At 46.5% G+C, this 22,237-nt stretch overlaps 1 protein-coding gene across 1 annotated transcript in view; it reads left to right on the top strand.

Annotated features, from left to right (window-relative positions):
- The window catches only part of LOC113623616 (guanylate cyclase 2G-like), a 39,595-nt gene that overhangs the window by 9,514 nt on the left and 7,844 nt on the right, over positions 1 to 22,237 (top strand). Inside the window, 13 exon segments of the mRNA XM_027113085.1 lie at positions 2,885 to 3,025; positions 4,942 to 5,105; positions 7,400 to 7,537; positions 8,118 to 8,150; positions 8,152 to 8,202; positions 8,861 to 8,965; positions 9,723 to 9,794; positions 14,181 to 14,349; positions 15,996 to 16,012; positions 16,014 to 16,134; positions 20,871 to 20,930; positions 20,933 to 21,052; positions 21,254 to 21,266. Of these exon segments, the coding sequence (XP_026968886.1) occupies positions 2,885 to 3,025; positions 4,942 to 5,105; positions 7,400 to 7,537; positions 8,118 to 8,150; positions 8,152 to 8,202; positions 8,861 to 8,965; positions 9,723 to 9,794; positions 14,181 to 14,349; positions 15,996 to 16,012; positions 16,014 to 16,134; positions 20,871 to 20,930; positions 20,933 to 21,052; positions 21,254 to 21,266 (1,204 nt within the window).

Below are 22,237 nucleotides of genomic sequence, written 5' to 3'. Positions count from 1 at the left end.
TTTGTTCCACTACCTTCTACCATTTTTCAGGCAACTTCATAGTTCCATCTTCCCAAAACTTTTAATCTTTTTCAGCAAAGAACTGTTCCAGGTGCTCTTACAGTCTTCCAGGGAATTGAAATTTTTACCATTAAGAGAATTTTGTAAAGACCGAAATAAATGGAAATCTGAAGGTGCAACGTCTGGTGAATACAGCGGATGAATCAGAACTTCCCAGGCAAGCTGTAACAGTTTTTGCCTGATCATCAAATAAACAAGTGGTCTTGTGTTATCTTGATGGAAGATTATGTGTTTTCCGTTGACTAATTCTGGACGCTTTTCGTCGAGTGCCGCTTTCAGCTGGTCTAATTGGGAGTGGTACTTGTTGGAATTAATCGTTTGGTTTTCCAGAAGGAGCTCATAATAATGGACTCCCTTCCAATCCCACCATACACACAACATCACCTTCTTTGGATGAAGACCGGCTTTTGGTGTGATTGGTGGTGGTTTATTTCACTTGCCCCACGATCTCTTCCGTTCCACATTACTGTACAGTATCCACTTTTCATCGCCCATCACAATTTGTTTTAAAAACCGAACATTTTCTTTACGTTTAAGTAGAGAATTGCATGCAGAAATAAGGTCAAGAAGTTTTTTTCGCTTAACTTATGTGGAACCCAAACATCAAAGTGATTAACATAACCAAGCTGGTGCAAATGATTTTCAATGCTTGATTGGGATATTCTGAGTATGTTGGCTCTCTCCCGTGTGATATAACATTGACTTAACGTCTCGATTTGATCTCTATCAACTTCAGCTGGTGTACCCGACCGTGGACCATCGTCCAGAGAGAAAGCTCCAGCACGAAACTTATTTTTTTTTAAATAAATGTATTTATTTATTTATTTTGGACTGTGTTGGGTCTTGTTGCTGCACGCGGGCTTTCTCTAGTTGCGGAAAGCAGGGGCTACTCTTTGTTTCGGTGCGTGGGCTTCTCATTGCGGTGGCTTCTCTTGTTGTGGAGCATGGGCTCTAGGCGCGCGGGCTTCAGTAGTTGTGGCTCATGGGGTCAGTAGTTTTGGCTCACAGGCTCTAGGGCGCAGGCTCAGTAGTTGTGGCGCATGGGCTTAGTTGCTCCACAGCATGTGGGATCTTCCCGGACCAGGGATGGAATCCATGTCCCCTGCATTGGTAGGTGGATTCTTAACCACTGCGCCACCAGGGAAGTCCCTCCAGCACAAAACTTTACAAACCGCTCTTGACACGTTCGATCAGTCACAGCTCCTTCTCCATACACTGCACAAATCTTTTTTTTATGTTTCAGTTGCGTTTTTATCTTTCTTGAAATAATAAAGCATAATATGCCAAAAATGTTGCTTTTTTTCCATCTTCAATATGCAAATGGCTACACAAAAATTCACCAATTTTGATGTCTTTTTCTAAATGAACGCTGATATGACAGCTGTCACATACAATCTAACAAAATTGTTTCGAATGAAGTTAAAGACAACTAAGTGCTACTAGAGTCATCTTACGGATAAGAGCAAATGAACGTTTGGCTAATCCAATATATGAAGTGCTTGGCTCATAGTATGTGCTCATTAAATGGCAGGTAGTTATCTTTTCTTTGGCTTATCATTCCCTTAATAAATGAAGACTTAAACTTCATCCTAAATTTTCAAAAGGACAGCCAAGTCCTGCTCTTTGGGGCATTCCTAGATTCAGTTTACAATGACCCCATCCACACCTTTTCCAAGTGGAAATATTAACTTGCTTCCCTTTCTTCTTTTCTTCCTGACCCTGAAGCATTTGCTTTAAGAAAGGGGATGAAGTGGGAGGAGTCTGTCTTCCTGCTCTCAGTTTAATCCCCTCTGTCAGATCAATTTATTTCCTGGTTCAACCCTGGTTGTTGCATTTGCTGCAGCCCTTTCCCTGTGCAGACCTTGGGAGGGAGCTGTGCTCAAGCCCCACATTCAGGATGCCAGCAAGTGGGCACAGCAAGGCAGCGAGGGCTGTGGGAAGACCACGCACTTGGGGCCCAACAGACCTGTGTCTTCCTGGCTCTGGAAACTCCAAGGGGTCTGTGCCTCCAAGCCCTGCTTGCTTATTAGGAGTGGATGATGGTGCCTTCTCTGTGGGGTCAACCGGGACTAGATGTGTGAAATCACTACCGCCCTCAGTGCTGGGCACATAGCAGAAGCTTATGAATGTTAATGTTTTGTCCTGTCCCCAGTGGGAACAAATCATAAGTCCTAGATCAGACCTTGGGTCCTAGTTTGGGGTGTGGGACTGCTGTACTTTACTCCTCTGGGATCTCTGATGTGTCCTTCGTGTGGGGGGCAGGGCACATCCTAAGCAAGAACAAGGAATGCACCTGGGCCAGGTCTGAGCGCAATGCCTGAGCAGGAACCAAAACCGGGAAGGAAGGGCCATGCTGAGAACAAAGCTTGCAAACTCGTGTCCCAGGGTCTGGCGGCGTGGAGAACGTGGGGGGAGTAGGATGGTAGCGGCTGGGAGGAGGCAGTGTCCCCAGCCCCAGCCAACCGCTGCCATGTCATTCGGCCTCCATTGGTCATATCTGATTGTTTGGGAAGCATAAATCTTGGGTTTTATGTGAAATTAGTTGGAAACTGCTTAACTTTTTTTTTTTAATGCTGGATGGTCCTCCCCAGCGTAGGCCTAACAGAACCAAGTGGCCCTTGAGCCCCACCAGGGTACCACCTCTGAACTATCTTCTTTTTTTCCCACTCTCCTTCTTGACTGCCTCTTAGATTCCCCGAAAGGGCAAAAGACTCCTGGGTGGCTTTCAGCAGCTGCTGGGGAGGGCATGCCTCTGATAGGACTCGGCAGGCTGGCACTTTGAGCCCCAAGCTCCTTTACTGTGTGCAAGTGCCTCTCTTTCCAGGAATCACTGGCCCCGTGTTTGTGGACTCCCGGGGAGAAAGACGCATGGATTACTGGGTCTATGCCCTACAGAAATCCTCAGATGGGTCCCTCTTTCTTCCTTTTCTTCATTATGACAGCTATCAGGAAGTCATCAGGTATGGCAGGGCCTTTCCCTAGCTTAGCTCATGCTACAGGAAGAGGCCTGGGAGGAGAGGAAGGGCCGGTCGTTCTGCTAGGAGGCCAGCTGGGGATCCAGCTCCTATAATCAAGTTGTCTGCTGCTCTCTAAACTCATAAAGATAGACTTTGGGCCTTCGACGTGGTCTTGCCCTTGACTGTGGGTGTGGCTCAGCCACTTCAGGTTCCACTTATAACACGGCATCCCTACCTGCACCTCCATGTGGGCCTGGGCCTCCTCATATGCTCCAGCTGGGCAGGTCCCACAGCCCCAGTGTCTCAGGGAGAGGCCCTGGCCCTGGGCGATGATGGAGCACAGCGCCTCCTACAGGATCAGGTTCACAGTCAGTGAAACCAACTCATGCAGACAGCCAGGGGGACACCAGGACCTGGATGCTGTCCTGGGCTCACAGTATCCAGAAATCCCTTGGGAAAAAAAAAATCTCTGTTTCTGTTCTCTCAGCTATAAACCAGTGAGCAACTACATGAGAACATAAAACTTAATTCAATTTCTACTTGCCCCCCACTGCCATCACCCACAATTCAGATTTGACTTGACACTTTTCTCTCCCCTACTCTTATGGAATTTTAATGTCCCCGAATGGGTTGGATATTTCTTGGGGATAATGTCCCTAAGAAATAAAACAACCATGGCCAGCTAGGTTCTCTGTATTGTAGGAACAGGCATTCTCTAGGCAGGGGTGACATTTTGGTCTGTAAACTGTGAAGATGCTCTATAACAAGATTTGTCTGTATCAAACACGGGAGAAAACTACAGTAACGTTGGAGAATCGACACTTCATCTTTTAAATCAGAAGTGACATGGTTTAAAAAAAAAGATCGAGTCAGTTGTTCTACCTAGCAAAAAGATATTGCTCTCTCATGAATTATATTACCTGTAGGCTAGGTTTGAAGAACCTTGGTGAGGTGGGAAAACCGGATGGGTCAGCAGCTGTTTGAATGAAGAGACCAAGGCCTGCTTTTTGCAAATGGCATGTGTGTCTCAGTTGCCCCTGCGATACCTGAGGTAGAGACGAGTTGAATAAATCAAGTTGGCACTGACCTTTCATTGTCTTCTTTTTTTTTAAGACCCATGGGGCATTTCTCCACGGTTCCCTTCCCGAAGACAGACGTGGCTGTGGATTTGCCAATGAGCTCTGTGAAACTGAGCCTGCTTTTGCAGATCAGTGTGGCCACCTGGAGAAGGCAGCGGGAAAGGACTCTTTACAACAGGGCTTCTCAGCAGTGGCAACAGCATCGATGTTTAGGACGAGATCATCTTTTTGTGTAAGGGGCTGTCCTGTGCCTTGTAGGAGGCCTAGCAGCCTCCCTAGCCTCCACCCCACCCACTAGATGCCAGCAGCACCCTTTAGCTCTAACAGCCCCAAATGTCTGCAGACATTGCCAGATATCCCCTGGAGAGGCAACGTCATGGCCTCCCCTGTTGAGAACCTCTGCCCTGGGGAAACCTGGCTCCTGAGATCTGAGTCTCAGGAATTCCATTTCTGTGGAGGTAGAGTCTGGACAAGGGAGTGTTGCCTGGTGGTTAGGAGCCCAGGCCTGGAATGAGGTGGATCACAACTGAGAACAAGTGTAAGGAGAGCACACAGTAAATGTTGAATGAAAGGTGGCGATGGTCTTAGAAGTCATCCTTTTTTTCTCTACAAGGGACGTTTCTATATAAGGAGGAGGTGAGTGCAGTTGCCGCGGGAACCAGAGGGGTGTGGGAAGACCACGCACTTGGGGCCCAATAGGATTCCTGGAAAAGACAGGCCTGAGTGGATGCTGTGTGCCCTAACCTGGACCCGTGCCTGGGCGGCTTTTGAGCCATCTGTTTGGCAGGGCCGGGATGTGCTCACTTGTGCTCTTAGGTGGGCCTGAGTAACGATATGCCCTCCAGGTGTGACTGCTGTGATTTTCACCGTAACCCTCCTGATTACCAACCTGGGAGCTGTCATCATAGGTCTGATTTTAAGGACACAGAGGGAAAAACTGCAGAGGCAAAATAAAGGTCTTTGGTGGCAAATCAATTATGATGACATCACCATTCTGTCCCAGAACAAGGTGAGGCCACGCCTGGCCCAGACATCCACCTTCCTGCTCACTGCTGGTGATGCGTGGAAGGGACCTGATCTAGGAGCTTGTGGGGGCGGAGGCTGACTCATTTAGAAAGTGAGCTCTTAATGGAGAGTCTTAGGCCCTGAGTTCCGGTTCTGGAACTACCACTTTTTGGCTGGGAACATAATTTCCCAGCCTCAGTTTCTGAATACTTAAAAATGATCAGATGGCTTCTGAAGTTTCCTTCAGCCCTGGTCCCTGGTGGGTAGAAGAACCCATACATCCTGTTCAAATATTAACGCTGTCTCCTGGGGAGCATTTAGTTATTTTCAAAACCGCATTAACTCCTTTAAACTACTGATAACTAAGACCATATAATTCATTTGCTCAACACACACGTGTTGCCTGTCTACTGCAGGCCAAGCAGAGTGCAAGGCACGCCACAGATGGATGCCTTCCGACGGAAGTAAGTGCTCTGGGAGGTGTCTACAAGCTGAGGCAGAAACCCCGCAGGTAGAGGGATTGAATGTCACAGAATCATGAAGGCTTCAGAGAAGAGGTGACATCTGGGGAGAGTGGGTTCGCTAGTGGTGACCAGGAGAGAAGTAACGCAGGGTATGCTGAGGGCTTCTCAGGGCTGTGAAGCTGGGCACACATTTAATAAGCATGACATTATTTGATAAGTATATAACAGTTACATAATTCTAGAAAATATAGCCATGACTATTTTTATGCATATCTTAAGCTTGAAGTCTCTTTTCTTTCTTTCCTTTTTTGTTTTGCTTTTGTTGTTGATATAATCTTTGCAAGCATATATTGATTATTCTGGAATACTTACTGCCTTCCCAGAAAGGTTAGTGAGAATTGTTCTTTAGAGTAGAAAGATAGACCCAAGTTTCTATACTTTAATAAGAGCTCTTTGTTCCTGGGAGGGGGGGTGGAGGGAGGGGGTGAATTTTGCTTTCATCTCAAGTGATTAAAAACCCACAACTGGGGCTTCCCTGGTGGCGCAGTGGTTGAGAGTCCGCCTGCTGATGCAGGGGACACGGGTTCGTGCCCCGGTCTGGGAAGATCCCACATGCCGCGGAGCGGCTGGGCCCGTGAGCCATGGCCGCTGAGCCTGCGCGGCCGGAGCCTGTGCTCCGCAGCAGGAGAGGCCACAACAGTGAGAGGCCCCCATAACGCAAAAAAAAAAAAAAAAAAAAAACAACCCACAACTGAAATAAATTTTACGTCAAAGATCAAGAATTTTAGAATTTCATATAGTGCTTGTTCAGGAATCCACGTTACTCATGATATCCAGAGAATAACAAGATATGCAGATCAACCACTGAATCAGAATTTATGTTTTTGAACAAATGTGTGAATCTTAAATATCTCAAAGCGAAAGAAAAGTGTTCTAGAATGTTGTTGCTTGTTAGAAAGCACTCAAGTTAGACCAAGGTATACAGGTTTGTTCTAAAGACATTTAGGTTCATTATAAAAGTAAGGAAAGCATGATGGGTCAACAATCAAACATTCTTCTCACGTTACGTGTATTTTGTTCCCATTATATTGGCTTTATTTTCAAAATTGTAGTTTATAGTATGTTTCCTTTTATTGGTATCTTTCCATATACTATTCACTGAATAAGTGAATTACGACTTTCAAGAAAAAAAGGTGACTTGGCAGGTACCAAGTCAAGGAGGCTTCAACATGCTATGACCAGGAGACTGGGGTTCGTTTGTAAATTATTCTTCAAGTGTCCCAGGGGATTCTGGGGCTCACTGGTCTGGCCTTGGGTGAATGATGGAATGCGGTAGAGGTGGTGGGGAGGAATTCTGAGTCTCTTCCTCTTCAACTACAGCAGCTCTGCTTTGAGCTACTGTTTTCTACATTAGGCTTCTACATTAGACTCTTCTAGAAAAACAGGGCTCCTCTGTTTAAAATATATTCTCTAGGTGCTGGGGAGGCACTGGGAGTGTTACACAGAGAGTTCACCTCCTTAGATGCTCATTGAGGAAAATGACTGTGTCATCAGGTCACCCATCTAGTTAAGGGCCAAAGCCAGCACTTGAATTTGGGCAGCCTGACCCCAGAGTCTTAACCACGACATTGTGATGTTGGCACAGACACGAGAGTGGTGCGGGTAGCAGTTCAGCACTCACACTTCGGGTTAGAGAAATCAGGGTTTGAGTCCTGACTTTCATTTACTAACTGCTATTAACCTTGGCGCTAATTTTCCTCATCTATAAAAGGCGTAGTCTCATCGGTACTTGGTCATCCTACTGAGAGCACCTGAATCGTGTCCTGTTTCGCAGCCATCCCAGAGAGGCACACCTGTGTCGAGAGGGAACAACAGTAACTCATCTAGTGTGATGATTTCTGGGGACTTAAGCTCCTTTGTTGAGAACCAGCAGGGCAGAGAGCTATTTCATGCCCCAGTAGGGCTTTACCGGGTAATTCTGAGGGCAGAGTGGCTGTATGCAGATGTTCAAATTCTGGCTGTACTACCTACAGATGTGTGACCTTGAACTAGTTCCCTAACCTCAGGGATCCCATCTGGAAATGGGCTAATCACCCCCCTGCCCCCCCCCGCCTTGCAGGGCTGTGCTGCCTGTTAAATGAGGTCTGCTGTGTTGAGCAGCTAGCTCGGCTCCTGGACACAGCACGGGGCCACCCGAGGGCTGATCTGAGCAGGGAGGAGCTCGATGATCCCTTCTGTAGGTGGGTTTCTTGCCAGTCTTCCTGCCCCCCTTCCTAGCTCTTTCTGAGTGTAGCTTTTTCTGAATCAGCCTGGGTTAAGAACATTCCGCTTTGGGAGATCAGCTCGGTGCTTTGTGACCACCTGGAGGGGTGGGATAGTGAACGTGGGAGGGAGGGAGACGCAAGAGGGAAGAGATATGGGAACATATGTATATGTATAACTGATTCACTTTGTTGTAAAGCAGAAACTAACACACCATTGTAAAGCAGTTATACTCCAATAAAGATGTAAAAAAAAAAAAAAGGAACATTCCTCTTTGTCTCCGGTTCCAGGAAAACCATGTGGCCATCTGTGATGCTGGTGACCCAAGCGCGAGCCTGGGTCAGGAAGCCGTCTGTGCTGCAGGAAATCCGGCTGGTGAGGCCCCCAGCCCTGGGAGGAGGCAAAGCCTTGCTGCCCTCTGCCTTGCCTCTGCCAGCTCCCTGTTCCCACCTGGGGTGCGGGTGGCCTTCACCCCAAAGGACAATGGTGGGAAGCTGCTTCCCTTAACTTGGCCCATGACCCCCACCCGCCAAGAGCCCAGACTTTAGACCTCAGACGCTTATGCCTGACCCAGGCCCCTGCATCCTGGGAGCTCTCCTAGCCTGTTCTTTGCCTTTAATTCTTCCTGGCCTTAATTCTGCCTCTTCATTCTTTGTGTCTGTAGCTGTCTCTCTCGAAGCTGGTCCTTGCAGGGGAGTCAGGCTCATGGGGTCCACTTCCTCAGTTAATCCCCGTGACTTTGGGGAAATTTGATCATGACTCTGGGGGACTTTGATCATGACTGGTTTATTTGCTGGAGGCAGACTGCCTGGATTTACCTCCCAGCTCTGCCACTACTAAGTTGTATGATCTTTAACACATTAATTTATCTTTTGAGCATCAGTTTCCTCATCTGTAAAATGGGAGCAGTCATAGTTCTTATCTCACAGGGTCTTTGTGAAAAATTGCTGAAAGTGTGTAAAGCACACAACATTGTCCCTAGGGCAGAAGACACATTATAATCATAAGCTATTATTACTATTATCATTTTCAGATGTATGAATTAAGGCATGAAAACTTTGTTCCCTTCTTTGGTATTTGCACAGAATCACCCAACATCTGCATTGTCACCCAATATTGCAAAAGAGGAAGGCTTAAGGTAAGTAAAATAGTAAATCTTTTTTTTTTTTTTTTTTTTTTTTGCGTTACGCGGGCCTCTCACTGCTGTGGCCTCTCCCGTTGTGGAGCACAGGTTCCAGACGCGCAGGCTCAGCAGCCGTGGCTCACAGGCCCAGCCGCTTTGCGGCATGTGGGATCTTCCCGGACCGGGGCACGAACCCGTGTCCCCTGCATCGGCAGGCGGACTCTCAACCACTGCGCCACCAGGGAAGCCCGGTAAATCTTACCTCAGGTTAGATTAGCGGCAGCTAATAAAGAAGCTTATAAGTGCTTTTGCCTCTTCATCCAAGAACAGCTCCTCTCTGGTTTAATTTCGAGACCTGAATTATCTTGCTGGGCTGCCCGCAGGGGATGAAATTAGCAGCGCAGTTGCCACGTGTCTGGTCTCTTTGTTCTGGGAAATTGTCTGAGCTTGGTTTCATCTCCTACGATGTCATATCTACATCTGAAGTTTGTTCCTGGGCCCATCTTTCCCATGGCATGTGACCACCAGCTTCATGTCAGGAACAAGGAAGTATCTGTAAAACTCAAGACTGCGTAACTTTCTCAATATTGAGTCAGGTTATGGTTTCTTCCGAGGAGAGTTCCGGTCACCAGATTTAGAGCCCTCTGCCTCAGGCTGTATCATTTCTGCTCGACACCATCCAAAGCATTAGCATCAAATCCACTGAACCCGCGAAGATCACTGTGCTTCTGGTTGAGTCACTGGTGATGTTCCAAGTAATTGTGTTTTCTAGGATGTTTTGAGAAACTCAGGCAATGAAATTGATTAGATATTCAAGCTCTCATTTGCATATGACAGAGTTAACGCGAGTATCACATAAACCCGTGTAAAGAGCAAATGCTATTAGTGTTTTTGAGGGGACCAGGCTAATGACCTGGGAATGGGTCCTGGTGGGGAAGTCACTCACTCTGACACATGGCAGCAGGACAAGGCTGGTTGTCATCTGTCAATCAACAGTCCGTCCATCAGTCAACATTCCCATCCATCAACTGACAGACTCCTATGGGCAAGACCCTGCCTGGGTGCTGCGAGGGGTACATGGGTGAAATGTAAACTCTGCCCTCCTAGGTTTTAGGGCCAGTGACTCCTTGAATGACTGGTAAGTTACTTCCCCTCTAATGGTAACCGCAGATGCGGTGAGCTTAGAAGAGCAGCTGGATTTTAGCCCAGGCTGAGGAGAGCATCCTCAGAATGCTAGTCCCTACTGATATGGCCCACCCGACTCATTTCCCACGTGTGAAACAGGGATAATAATAGAGCTACCTTATATTTTGTTGTGAGAATAAAGTAAATTAATATACACAAAGTGCTAGAAAGTATCTGAGCCGAAATAAGTACCGAATATATTTTAGCTATTATTGTTGTTGTTATTATTATTACTCAGCCTCCACGTAGGTTTAATGGACGTCGAAGGAGTTTTCTTCCTCAAGAATTTGATTGCTCTTTGTGTGTAAGGAGCTGAGTCTTAATGGCCCTGTTAAGCTTTGACTTCCCAGGCCTTAGTGGGAAGCCAGTGTATTGTTACCAGGAGACGAAAACAAACAGAAACCTCTCTGGGACTGGTTTCTGACGACAGCCCTGGGCCACCACTCATTATTTCAGTAAAACTTTATTGAGTGTCTTTTAAGGGTTTGTCATACTCTGGGTACTTTCATATGAAGAGAAGGACTTGTTTCCATCTTTGAATGGCTTAAAGTTAAGCTAGAGAAAAAAAAAAAGTCATGAAGTGTACATAAGAAATTATTTAAGTGGCGGTGGAATGGTTGTAAAATAGGAGGATGTGATTGGCATCCTCTCCTCCTCTGCTCCTCTGGGCTCCTCTGTCTTTCCCCTCACCCACTTTCCCTCCCTTCCCACCAAGCCCAGGGAAGTGCTCTAGTCTCTGGTGATCTGTCTCCCACCCAGTCAAAACAGTTGGCATCATTTATATTGGATGTAAAGAGAAAGCTAGTAAGTTCTCACCATGGTGTGAATGACTAGTAGATTTAGGCTTTTCAGTGGAGGCATTTTGCTTTCAAGAATTGACTCCATATATATGTGTTAGCAAATACCGTATGCTAAAACATATATATATATAATCTAAAAAAAAAAAAAGAATCGGTTCTGAAGAACCTAGGGGCAGAAATAAAGATGCAGATGTAGAGAATGGACTTGAGGACATGGGGAGGGGGAAGGGTAAGCTGGGACGAAGTGAGAGAGTGGCATGGACATAAATACACTACCAAATATAAAATAGCTAGTGGGAAGCAGCTGCATAGCACAGGGAGATCAGCTCGGTGCTTTGTGACCACCTAGAGGGGTGGGATAGGGAGGGTGGGAGGGAGATGCAAGAGGGAGGAGATATGGGGATATATGTATATGTATAGCTGATTCACTTTGTTATACAGCAGAAAGTAACACACCATTGTAAAGCAATTATACTCGAATAAAGAAAAAAAAAAGAATTGACTCGAAGGATTCTCTGGAGAAATGCTGGGGTGGGTGCGAATGACACTTTGAAGGGGAAAATCTCCCTGGTGGTCATCAGCTATTCTAGGTCACTGAATCTATCCTCCACTACATGCCAGGACAGAGGACAGCTTGACACCTTGCTTTGGTAGGCTCGCTATCTCCTGAAATGGAGTGTACACGTTATGGGATCCTGTAAGGAAGCTGCAATGCCAACCTTCGCTGAAAGGGGACCAAGAGTAACAGAAGAGGGCTTCCCTGGTGGCGCAGTGGTTGAGAATCTGCCTGCTAACGCAGGGGACATGGGTTCGAGCCCTGGTCTGGGAAGATCCCACATGCCGCGGAGCAGCTAGGCCCGTGAGCCATGGCCGCTGAGCCTGTGCGTCTGGAGCCTGTGCTCCGCAACGGGAAGAGGCCACAACAGTGAGAGGCCCGTGTACCGCAAAAAAACCCCAAAAACAAACAAACAAACAAACAAAGAGATGTGTGCCATCTCTTGCAGAGGACTACATTCCTAGGATTCCAAGCATCCCGAAACATGTTATTTTTGTCCTAATGGAAGGAGCTCCGCTAATATACCTGGATGTCAGGGGTGGTCAGCAGCGACCGGAATGTAGAACGTCTCATGCCAGGGGTGAGTCTGGCACTAGCAAGGGCAGGGACAGTCGTGTGTGTCAGGGAGACTCCTGTGGAATGGAAAGGTCTCCGTGAGGTCAGAGAAAACTCTGGCTTGGACACAGGTCTCCCCAGATTTCAAGACCAGACCTCTCAGCCTGTTGGAACCTCGCTGGAAACATTCCAGAGGGAGCCCCACCCAGGCCCTTCCTGTCTGATTAAGTGAGCTGTGTTTCCAAAATGTGATTCAACTTTATCACCTCAAAAAACAAATACGCAGATTGATAAGGGAACACGGCCTCCTGATTTTTTAGGGGGTGAGGTGGGCCTGGTGTACCCACTGTCCCGAATGTTTCCTTATTGCTTTCTGTATTAGCCTGTATTTCTAATGCAATATTAGCTCAGGGTTCTTGCTAAAGCTGACAATGATTCAGCCTGTCGTCACTGCTGGAGGAAGAGGTGAGTCCCAGAGCTGGTGCCCAGGAGGCCTCTGGGTGCAATAGTCCGTTCAGGGGCCCTCCTCACATTCCTTCTTGTTGGGTACCGAGGGCCGATGACTTCTCGTAACCACACCGTGTGACTCAGCTGGACTTGTGGTTCATTTAACCTGGCAGTGGTGCCAGAAGGATAGGTATGCTTCTACCTACCCTCTTCCTCCCCCACCTTCCTCTTACAGTCACCCAGGGCACCAGAAACAGTAAAACTAGTGGTTTAGAAGTGGCTGGGCTTCAAAGGCGACTGGACCTGGGTTTGTCTCCCAGCTCTGTCCCCACTCCCTGGGAGCAGTTTAAAACCCTGAGTTCCTTCATTGTGAGAGATCCCCACCCCCCGCCCTCATCTCCTTGCTAAATAAGAATCATCACTGCCTTGAGGACGGAGCTCCCTCAGCCAGCCTTCAGATTAAGCCCTCTTCCTCCATTCTGATCACTCACCTCCGCACGCAGGCTTGGTTTGTGTGGGAGGTAATCTGCAGCTTGCATAGGTTCTTATATCTGGGCCCTAGCATTGATATAGTCTTTTTAAGCTCCCCAGGTGATTTTAATGTGCAGCCAGGGCTGGGAACAATTGACAAGGACAGGTGTTCTCAGACTAATAAGCACACGCATCTCCTGGGGATCGGGTTAAAATGCACAGACTGATCCAGTAGGTCTGGGCAGCGCCTGAGATTCTGTATTTTTGCCAAGCTCCCAGGTGCTGCTGCTGCTGCTGTTCCCTGGGACATCTTTCAAGTAGCAGGCGTCTAAGGCAGACCCATTTCACGGATGGTGAAATCGAGGCCCCCAGGTGATTTGTTTGAAGAGACTGACTGGTGAAGTCTAGACTTGAACACTTCTTCTGACTCTAGAGTTTGTTCTGTCTTCTTTATAAATAATAGTGCTTCATTACTGCATACAAATAATTAACGTAACCTCTTAAGAACACAGTGAATGACATGAGAATGTTTCAGGGTTCCTCATTTCATTGCCTCTCCCTGTGAAGTGCTCAAACAGGACCCTTAAGTGCATGTAATAAATATAATATTCTATTATTATAGAACCATTCTATGTAGATAGTAATGGAATATAATCCTCAATATGTAGGTAATAAAATAATATTTTAATTGCATAGTGTCGTTTCTAGATTGTTGATATCCTTTATTATATTCATACAAATTTTTCATTATGATTTGTAGCCATCTTTACTCTGTGTCAGGCACCATGTCTGGTGGTTCGCAGGTATTATGACATTTAATCTCCACAGCCACCCCGAGAGGGATTATCGTCATCTCCATTTTGACAAGAAGAGTGAGGCTTACAGGGAAAAGTAACTTGCCCTCTACTGTGTGGTAGAGCTGGGATTTGAACCCAGGAGTCTGACCACGAGGCTACATTTATTTTAAGCTGGCCTTGCGTTTGTGGCTCCACATGGAGGGGCCAGAAATAGTTTTCTCCTTTTTGGGTGTTCCTGCCCAGGGTGACCCCCTGGGCGAGGGGCTGTGTTAGTGGCTCTTGAACAAATGAACGTGAAGATGGGCATGTCTCCCGCCATGGGTCTGTCTGTTTCTGTCCATCTGCCGCTGTGTCTCTGTTTCTTCCAGCAGCGTCCGCTGGCACCTGCTCTGATTCATTTGCTCATTTCCACTCTTCAGGGCTTGCTGTTCCTCCACAGGAGCCCACTGGGATCCCTTGGCAACCTGAAGCCTTCCAGCTGCCTGGTGGACAGACGGATGCAGGTGAAGCTGTCAGGATTTGGGCTGAGGGAACTCAAATATGGCCGGACGCACAGAAGATACAACGAGAGAACGACGGACCGCTCCGGTAACCGTTGGCAGGTCTTGCACCCACTAGCTGTCAGGAGAGGGGTAAAGGGCTCCTTATCCCACCTCTGCTTTCTGAGGCTCACGTGCATGGGTACCTGCAGGTGGGCCTCCCTCTGGGGCTGATGGTATGTGGTTATTCCAGCCACCCAAGGAGATGAGGAAAAAATAACGCCCACGAGTGGCACGAGTCCATGGTGGGGTGTCTGAGTTAGGAGACTAGTTCCCACCCTGGCTTAGCTGGGTGACCTGAAGTGAGTCACTGCCCTTCTCTTCAGTCCCCTGTGTCTCCTCACGTCTTCACCCTGTGCTCTCAGCGGAGAAAGCGCGACCTGCCAGGCACCTTACAGATGATGAGCTCAGTAGTTCTCCAACCTCTCCGCGCTCCGGTATCACTTGAGAAGCTTTAAAAAATATGCAAGGGGCTGGGTCCCACCCCATGCCAACTGAATCAGAATTTATGAAGAAGAGGTCTGGGCATCTGTATTTTATTTATTTGTTTGTTTGTTTGTTTACTTATTTATTTGGCTACACTGGGTGTTAGTTGCAGCATGCGGACTCTCAGTTGAGGCATGCATGTGGGATCTAGTTGCGGTGTGCATGCGGGATCTAGTTCCCTGACCAGGGATCGAACCCGGGCCCCCTGCATTGGGAGCATGGAGTCTTAGCCACTGGACCACCAGGGAAGTCTTCGTATTGTTTTCTAAAAGCCTCTCAAGTGATTCTGATGGGCATCTCAAGATCAGACCCACCGCCCGGAGTCCAACCCTCCTTTACACGTGCGCGAATTGAGACTCTACGACTCTTCCTACTTGTCCAAGTTACTGAACACTCCTGAGTCTCACCTTGCACTGTCCTGGGCCCTGATGAGCCCAGTGCCCTCCACCTTGACTGCCTGTCTCTGAAGCAGCACACTCCCAGCAGCTTCGCTGTGTGTACATGGGGAGGTTTCTATAATATGGGGGCAGGATGGTATCTTGCAGAGAAAGGCAAAAGGGGGAAATTTTGAAAACCTGCTAGCAGCCACTTCTATCTCCCCATCCCCCAATATATTTTCTTTTCATGATTATAACCTATAATGATATAAACCTGTAAACCTCACTGCCAAAGAAATGTAGATTTATAAACTATCCAGAATACATACATCTGTAGAGACAGAATGCAGATTGGTGGTTGGCAGGACATGGGAGGTGGGGGAAATGGGGATAAACTGCTTAACGGGCTCAAGGTTTTACTTTGGGGTGTTAGAAATGTTTTGGAACTAGGTAGAGGTGGTGGTTGTACAACATTGCCGGTGTACTAAAGGCCACTGGATTGTTCGCTTTCAAGTGGTTAGTTTTATGTTCTATGAACTGTTAAATCATTTTTTTACTGTAGGCAACATAGAAAGGGAAAAGGAAAAGGAAAGCCACCTGCGATTGCACCGTTGTGAGTTAAGTGCTGTTAACATGTTAGGGCAGGATCATCCTGATTATTTCCTCCCTATTCACACACACGGACCCCCAAGTGTGTGAATATGGAGAAAGTCTAGAACCATCAGGGCTGACTTCTCAGGGGCTGGATGCTTTCACTGCTCCTGTGCTTCCCTGAGAAAAAAGGAGCGGCTTTTCCAGTTCCACCCGGCAGCTGACATCCTCGGCTTCGCAGAGCTCTGCTGGACGGCTCCCAGAGGTGCCCCTGTTGGGCACCCTGAAGGGAGACGTTTACAGCTTTGCCATCCTGATGAGGGAGCTGATCCACCACCAGGACCACGAACATTTTGATGATCTAAACCTGGCACCAGAGGGTAAAGCTGGGAGAGACTCCTTGGCCGGCTTTGGTCATTCGGGCTAGCTTTTAAGTGCTTGTTTTTATTGTTTTGTTAAATGTTTATTAATTTAGAATCTATTCCATTCTTTTATTTTTAACATTCATATTTTTTTAAATAATTAGAAGACAAATTGCAGTTTGGTTACCAAAAAAAAAAAAAAAAATCAAGAAACTCAGAACTATATAATTTATTCAAGAAGAGCTGCCCGAACAGTTCTGTTAGAAAATGAGTCAGATTGTGTCACTTCTCTACTCAAAATCCTCCCTTGACTTCCCATTTGGGGAGTGAAAACTAAGTCCTTACAATAGCCTGGAAGATCACTGGAGGCCTCTGATGGGGCCTCTATGACTTATATTAGTGTCCTAGGGCTGCCGTAACAAACAACCCCAAGCCTGCTGGCTTGAAACAACAGAAATTTATTCTCTCACAGTTCTAGAGGCTAGAAGTTCAAAATCAAGGTTCAGCAGGTCTGAGCTCCCTCTAGAAGCTCTAGGGAAGATCCATTCTTTGCCTCTTCCAAGGTGGCTGCCCCAGCGTCCCTGGGTTTGTGGCCATGTAGGTCTATGTAGAACCATCTTCACATTGCTGCCTTCTCTGTATAGATCTCTTCTCTATGTCTCCCATGAGGACACTTGTCCTTCGATTAGGACCCACCCAGATAACCCAAGAAGATCTCATGCTGTGGCCTCTCTCTGGGTATCTCTTACCTCATATTCGTATATGCAAATTTGCCTTATTCTTTCTTAAGGACTACAAAATTTGTCATTGTAAGGCTATGTCATATATTATCTATTGATAGACATTTTGACTGTTTTCCATTTTTTGCTGTTCCAAATTGCTGCGCTGAGCAGTCTTGTATCTTTGTGGGCATGTGTGAATGTTCCTTCAGGATAGATTTCTGTTCATGAAATTGAAGAGGTAAATGTATTTGATTCACTTTTTTTTTTTTTTTTTTTTTTGCGATACGCGGGCCTCTCACTGTTGGGGCCCCTCCCATTGCGGAGCACAGGCTCCGGACACGCAGGCCCAGCGGCCATGGCTCACCGGCCCAGCGGCTCCGCGGCATGTGGGATCTTCCCGGACCGGGGCACGAACCCGTGTCCCCTGCCTTGGCAGGCGGACTCTCAACCACTGCGCCACCAGGGAAGCCCAAGGTAAATGTATTTTAAACATATTTAAAATTTTTGATAAATGGTGTCCAATTTTCTACTTACAAAGGATATATTCAGGTTTGGTTTTTTTTTTGTTTTTTTGGCCAGGTTGTCTCTTAACACATTCCATGAGGGAATTAAGGGCAAAAGCAATGGGAGGTGAAGCAAAATTTGATCAAAATTGATAAGAAAATGTATAGCAGGTGGAACCCCCGGCACTTTTAATTTCCGCTTTGGCTGCACATTGGAATTTCCTGGGAAACTTTAAAAACTGCTGAGGCCTGGATCTTAGACTCAGAGAATCTGATGTCACTCGTTTGGGGTATGGCCTGGGCGTCCGGGTTTTTAAAGTTCCCCAGGTGATTCTAACATGCAGTTCAGGTGGGGAACCACTATCTTGGAGAGAGGATAGGGAAGTGTGTGTGTGTGTGTGTGTGTGTGTGTGTGTGTGTGTGTGTGTGTGTTTCTATGTAAACCCAGCCCGCTCTTCTCTCTTGATTTTTTTCCCGTCATTTCTTTTTTATTGCCTTGCCTACCATTTCTAGCCCATCCCCAGGGGCCTATCCCAACTCTCATCTTCAGAGCATCATGCATTCCCTGGAGACTTTTTCAAGTCAGGAGGCTTTCTGAGTGTGCTAGTTGCTTTGAAAGCAGATTCTGATTCTAATCTGTGGCTAAATGAAGCAGACGTGAGACTCATCCTAAAAGGTTAATCTCAGATCCAGGGGCATCTGAATTTGGAACCCAGCAGCTAGACACATCTTCCCTCCACTGAACCCAGGCAGGAGCCCACCTACACTTGCTAAGCTCAGCTGCCATGTGATTGTGCCAACGGGGGGTGGGGGTGGGTGGGGAAGGTGTGGGAACGCTGTGAACAATCTGTATATTTCCCCCTCATTGTAGTCCTCTGCTCACCAGGGTAAATGAGAGCTGGTCACAGGGGACGATAGATACACAGGACCACAACCAGGAGAAGTACGACGTGCACCTAATTTATGGAGAAACACACCCTTCCATTAACTTCCCATACACCCCTGCCAACAATCCTGGTACTGGAAACGGTACGGATTCTCTGCGCACACTAGACCAATGGTTCTCAAACGTTTTAATGGGCATCAGAATCACCTGGAGGGCTTGTTCAAACAGAATTGCTGGGTCCCATCCTCAGGGTTCCTGACTCAGTAGGTCTGGGGTCAGGCCTGAGAATTTGCTTTTCTATCAAGATCCCAGGTGATCCACAGTCTGCGGAGCACTGGCCTAGCGTGGCCCCTCGACCAGTAGGAGCAGATCATCTGGGAACCTGTTAGAAAATCACGTTTCAGGCCTTACTGCAGACCTTCTGAACTGGAAACTGGGGGTAGAGGTGGGGTGAGGCGTGGGCCCAGGGTCTGTGTCTAATTAGCTCCCCAGGTGATTCTGATGCCCACTAACGTTTGAGACTTGATTTCCCCTCTTCCTATACTGTCCCGGTAAGAAAGAGGTCACGATGTGAAATCTTCACCTAAGAACGGGGGTGTTTGCTCCACCACCTTGAATGGAGAAATATCTACATAAATTATTTGGAATTTATTTCTACAGGTTTGTCTATTCTCTCCCATTTATTTATCCATTCAATTACCTATTATATTTCATTTATGATATTTATATATAATTTATTATATAGTAATTTTATATTTTGAGTTATAATCTAATACTTCTTTATTTATTTTGTGGCTCAAAATGTTTTATCTTTGACCATTTCATTTCAGTTGGCTTCTGTGTACTTTGATATACACCCATGGCAGTGTTTTGTTTTGTGCTTCCTTAGTTTCTGGTGGTATAAGACGCTTTAGCCTCATCTTGTATTTTCCCTGCTCCAATACTAGAATCAGCTGCTTCTCTTTTTTTTTTTTCCCCCCCGGTACACGGGCCTCTCACTGTTGTGGCCTCTCCCATTGCGGAGCACAGGCTCTGGACGCGCAGGCTCAGCAGCCATGGCTCACGGGCCCAGCCGCTCCGCGGCATGTGGGATCTTCCCGCACCGGGGCATGAACCTGTGTCCCCTGCATCGGCAGGCGGACTCTCAACCACTGCGCCATCAGGGAAGCCCCTCAGCTGCTTCTCTTAAGAAGCCCTGGCTCCTGTATTGGAGAATGAACACCTGGACACTAGATGTGCTTGTTGCTGCTGGGATGCTGTTGCTTCTAGCCCCTCTCATGGACAGAGCAAGATAATATGTGGGTATATACTAACCCCTATGTATACACACATTCCTATCTCTATCTACCCATCTGTATCTGTATTAAGCTAAACATGGGTTCATAGTGACATCTCCAATGTCGTTATCACATGTTTCATTTACTTTAGTCTCTGCCCATCACTGATCCATAACCTCCCTTTCCAACAGCGAGAATCCTGGCTCCCACCATCTGCCATCCACTTACTTATTTGTTCAATCCCAGTATTTGCGTACAGTCGTTTCAGAGTTCTTCATCTGTACCTCCCTGAGAGGCGATTCTACCAACTGGAGTAGAGTGGTTTCGAGTAGTTCCTTTTGACTTTAGTCTCACCATCTCTAGTTATTTCAGAAGTTACTTACGTCGGCACTCTACCCCCATCCCCTTCAATGAGATTAGGTCACACATTTGTAAAACAGATTCTTTTGTCACAGTCTGCATTCTGTCTTGCAGTTGTCCAATCTCCCAGCTGATATTTTTTTTAATTTGCATTCTTTAAGGTTCGCTCTTTGTGCTGTAAAGTCCTATGGCTTTTGGCAAATGTGTGGTGTCATGATCCACCAATGCAATGTCGTGCAGAATAATTTTATGACCCTAAAAAATCCCCTGTGCTTCCCCTGATCAACTTCTTCTCCTCCCCAAACTCCTGGCAGCCTCTGAGCTATTTTCTGCCTCCATAATTTTGCCTTTTCTAGAATGTCATGTAAACAGAATCAGTATGTAGCCTTTTCAGACTGGCTTCTTATACTTAGTAATACCTTTAAGATTCATTCATTTTGTTACACCACAGTGTTCTTTTTACCAAAACACAAATATATTGTTCTCAAAATATTATTTCCTCTACAAAACCTGGTTAAGCAGAATGTTTAATAAATGTCGGTAGAAGCCAATGAGGAAGTGAAAGAAAGTAGGTTTACAAAGTGGGACACAGAGGTGGGACGTAGTAGTTAACATTTATTGTTTGTTAAAATAACTTTTATGTAACATTTTATATGGAATGCAAATTGCGTAAAGAACACTTTGCGGATTTCTAACACCAAATGCTTATACGCTCCTGAAATCACGTGGAGATATGCTTCATTTCAAGAAAAGTTCTATTAGAAAAAAACTTAATCAAAAAAAAGATTAATTAGGGTGTGCTTATATGTTTTACATTAGAGTCCTCATTTTCCAGGAGGATTCCTAATATTTCTTGTAAAATATTCAGATTTCTCTGAAATTCTAATCTGTTCAGTTTACTTAAAAACTCAATTTACAAATTTAAAAACATGTCTGTTTAAAGTGAAGTGTCCTAAATGGCACAAAGCTCAGACATTTAGCTACTTGAACCCCAGATGGATTTCAGAAATCAGCAGCCAGATCAAGGAGCCCAGGGCGTCAGCGCCGCTTCGACCTTCCCTGTCAGAGAGAAGGGAAATGAAAAGATGGTGGTCATGGTGAAGGCATGTTGGGGTGAATCTCCAGAGAAAAGGCCCACTTTCCCTTCCATCAAGAAAATGTTATGGGGGCTTCCCTGGTGGCGCAGTGGTTGGGGTCCGCCTGCCCAGGCAGGGGACACGGGTTCTTCCCCCGGTCTGGGAGGATCCCACATGCCGCGGAGTGGCTGGGCCCGTGAGCCATGGCCGCTGGGCCTGCGCATCCGGAGCCTGTGCTCCGCAACGGGAGAGGCCACGGCAGTGAGAGGCCCGCGTACCAAAAACAAAAAAAGAAAGAAAATGTTATGGAAAGCCAGTCCCGGAGGGTGAGTTAGATGTGCAGCAGACGTTTTCTCCTAATTATTTAATCATTAGAATTTTAAAACTATATGACTATGATTGCTTCTGTGTGCCTCTCTCCCTCCCTTCCTTCCCTTCTTTCCTCCCTCCCTCCCTCCCTTCCTTCCTTCCTTCCTTCCTTGCTTCCCTTTCTTCTTTCATCATATCCTCACTCAGTGCCTACCATACACAAAGCACTGTGCTACATGCTGGTTGAAGTCGAGTGGTAAAAATTCTTCCTTTAGTTCATAAATGATACAAAAATGGATCAGACATTAGCGCTTTCGTTGCCCTCCTTTGTCCATTCCAGATACCACTTATCAATCAAGGCTCTTGTTCCCAAGGAATTTTGACATGGCCTCAGAATCTTTTTCAAACCAACATTCCAGGGGTTATGACTAATCCACTGGGATTGGACTGTGGGAAAAAAATTATTCACAGACCTTTGAGTAGGTTATTAATTTAAATTATTCATTCCTCTTGAACAATTTTCTGAGTAGTAGCTTCACATCAGGATAAATGGTGTCATCTTTTGACCCATTGAATGTAAGAAGGCACAGCCATTTAGAAGTAGCTTGAGTTGATAGAAGGCCCGGGCTGGGAGTCAGGCATCTCCTCTTAATTTGTCCATTTCACTATACATTCTTAACACAACAGCCCTGTATTCTGCATTTTCCACATCAAAATAGTTTTAAATAGTAGGTCTCAGGTCAGTCAATACTTTTTACTTAGAAAATAGGGTCCCCAATGTTAAGGAAAGTCCATTTCCTATGTGAGCCTCAGTCACCTCATCTAAAAGATGAGAAACTTAAATGGTTTCTTTGAAGACTCTTCTAAAACAAGAGCCTGGGCTTCCCTGGTGGCGCGGTGGTTGAGAGTCCGCCTGCCGATGCAGGGGACACGGGTTTGTGCCCCGGTCCGGGAAGATCCCACATGCCGCGGAGCAGCTGGGCCCATG

The sequence above is a fragment of the Aethalodelphis obliquidens genome, unplaced genomic scaffold (assembly GCF_003676395.1).
Source record: "Aethalodelphis obliquidens isolate GAN/ISIS:26980383/991018 unplaced genomic scaffold, ASM367639v1 scaffold11, whole genome shotgun sequence".
NCBI lineage: Eukaryota > Metazoa > Chordata > Mammalia > Artiodactyla > Delphinidae > Aethalodelphis > Aethalodelphis obliquidens.
The sequence above is the reverse complement of the archived record's forward strand: the minus strand, read 5'-3'. Positions and strand labels throughout refer to the sequence as shown.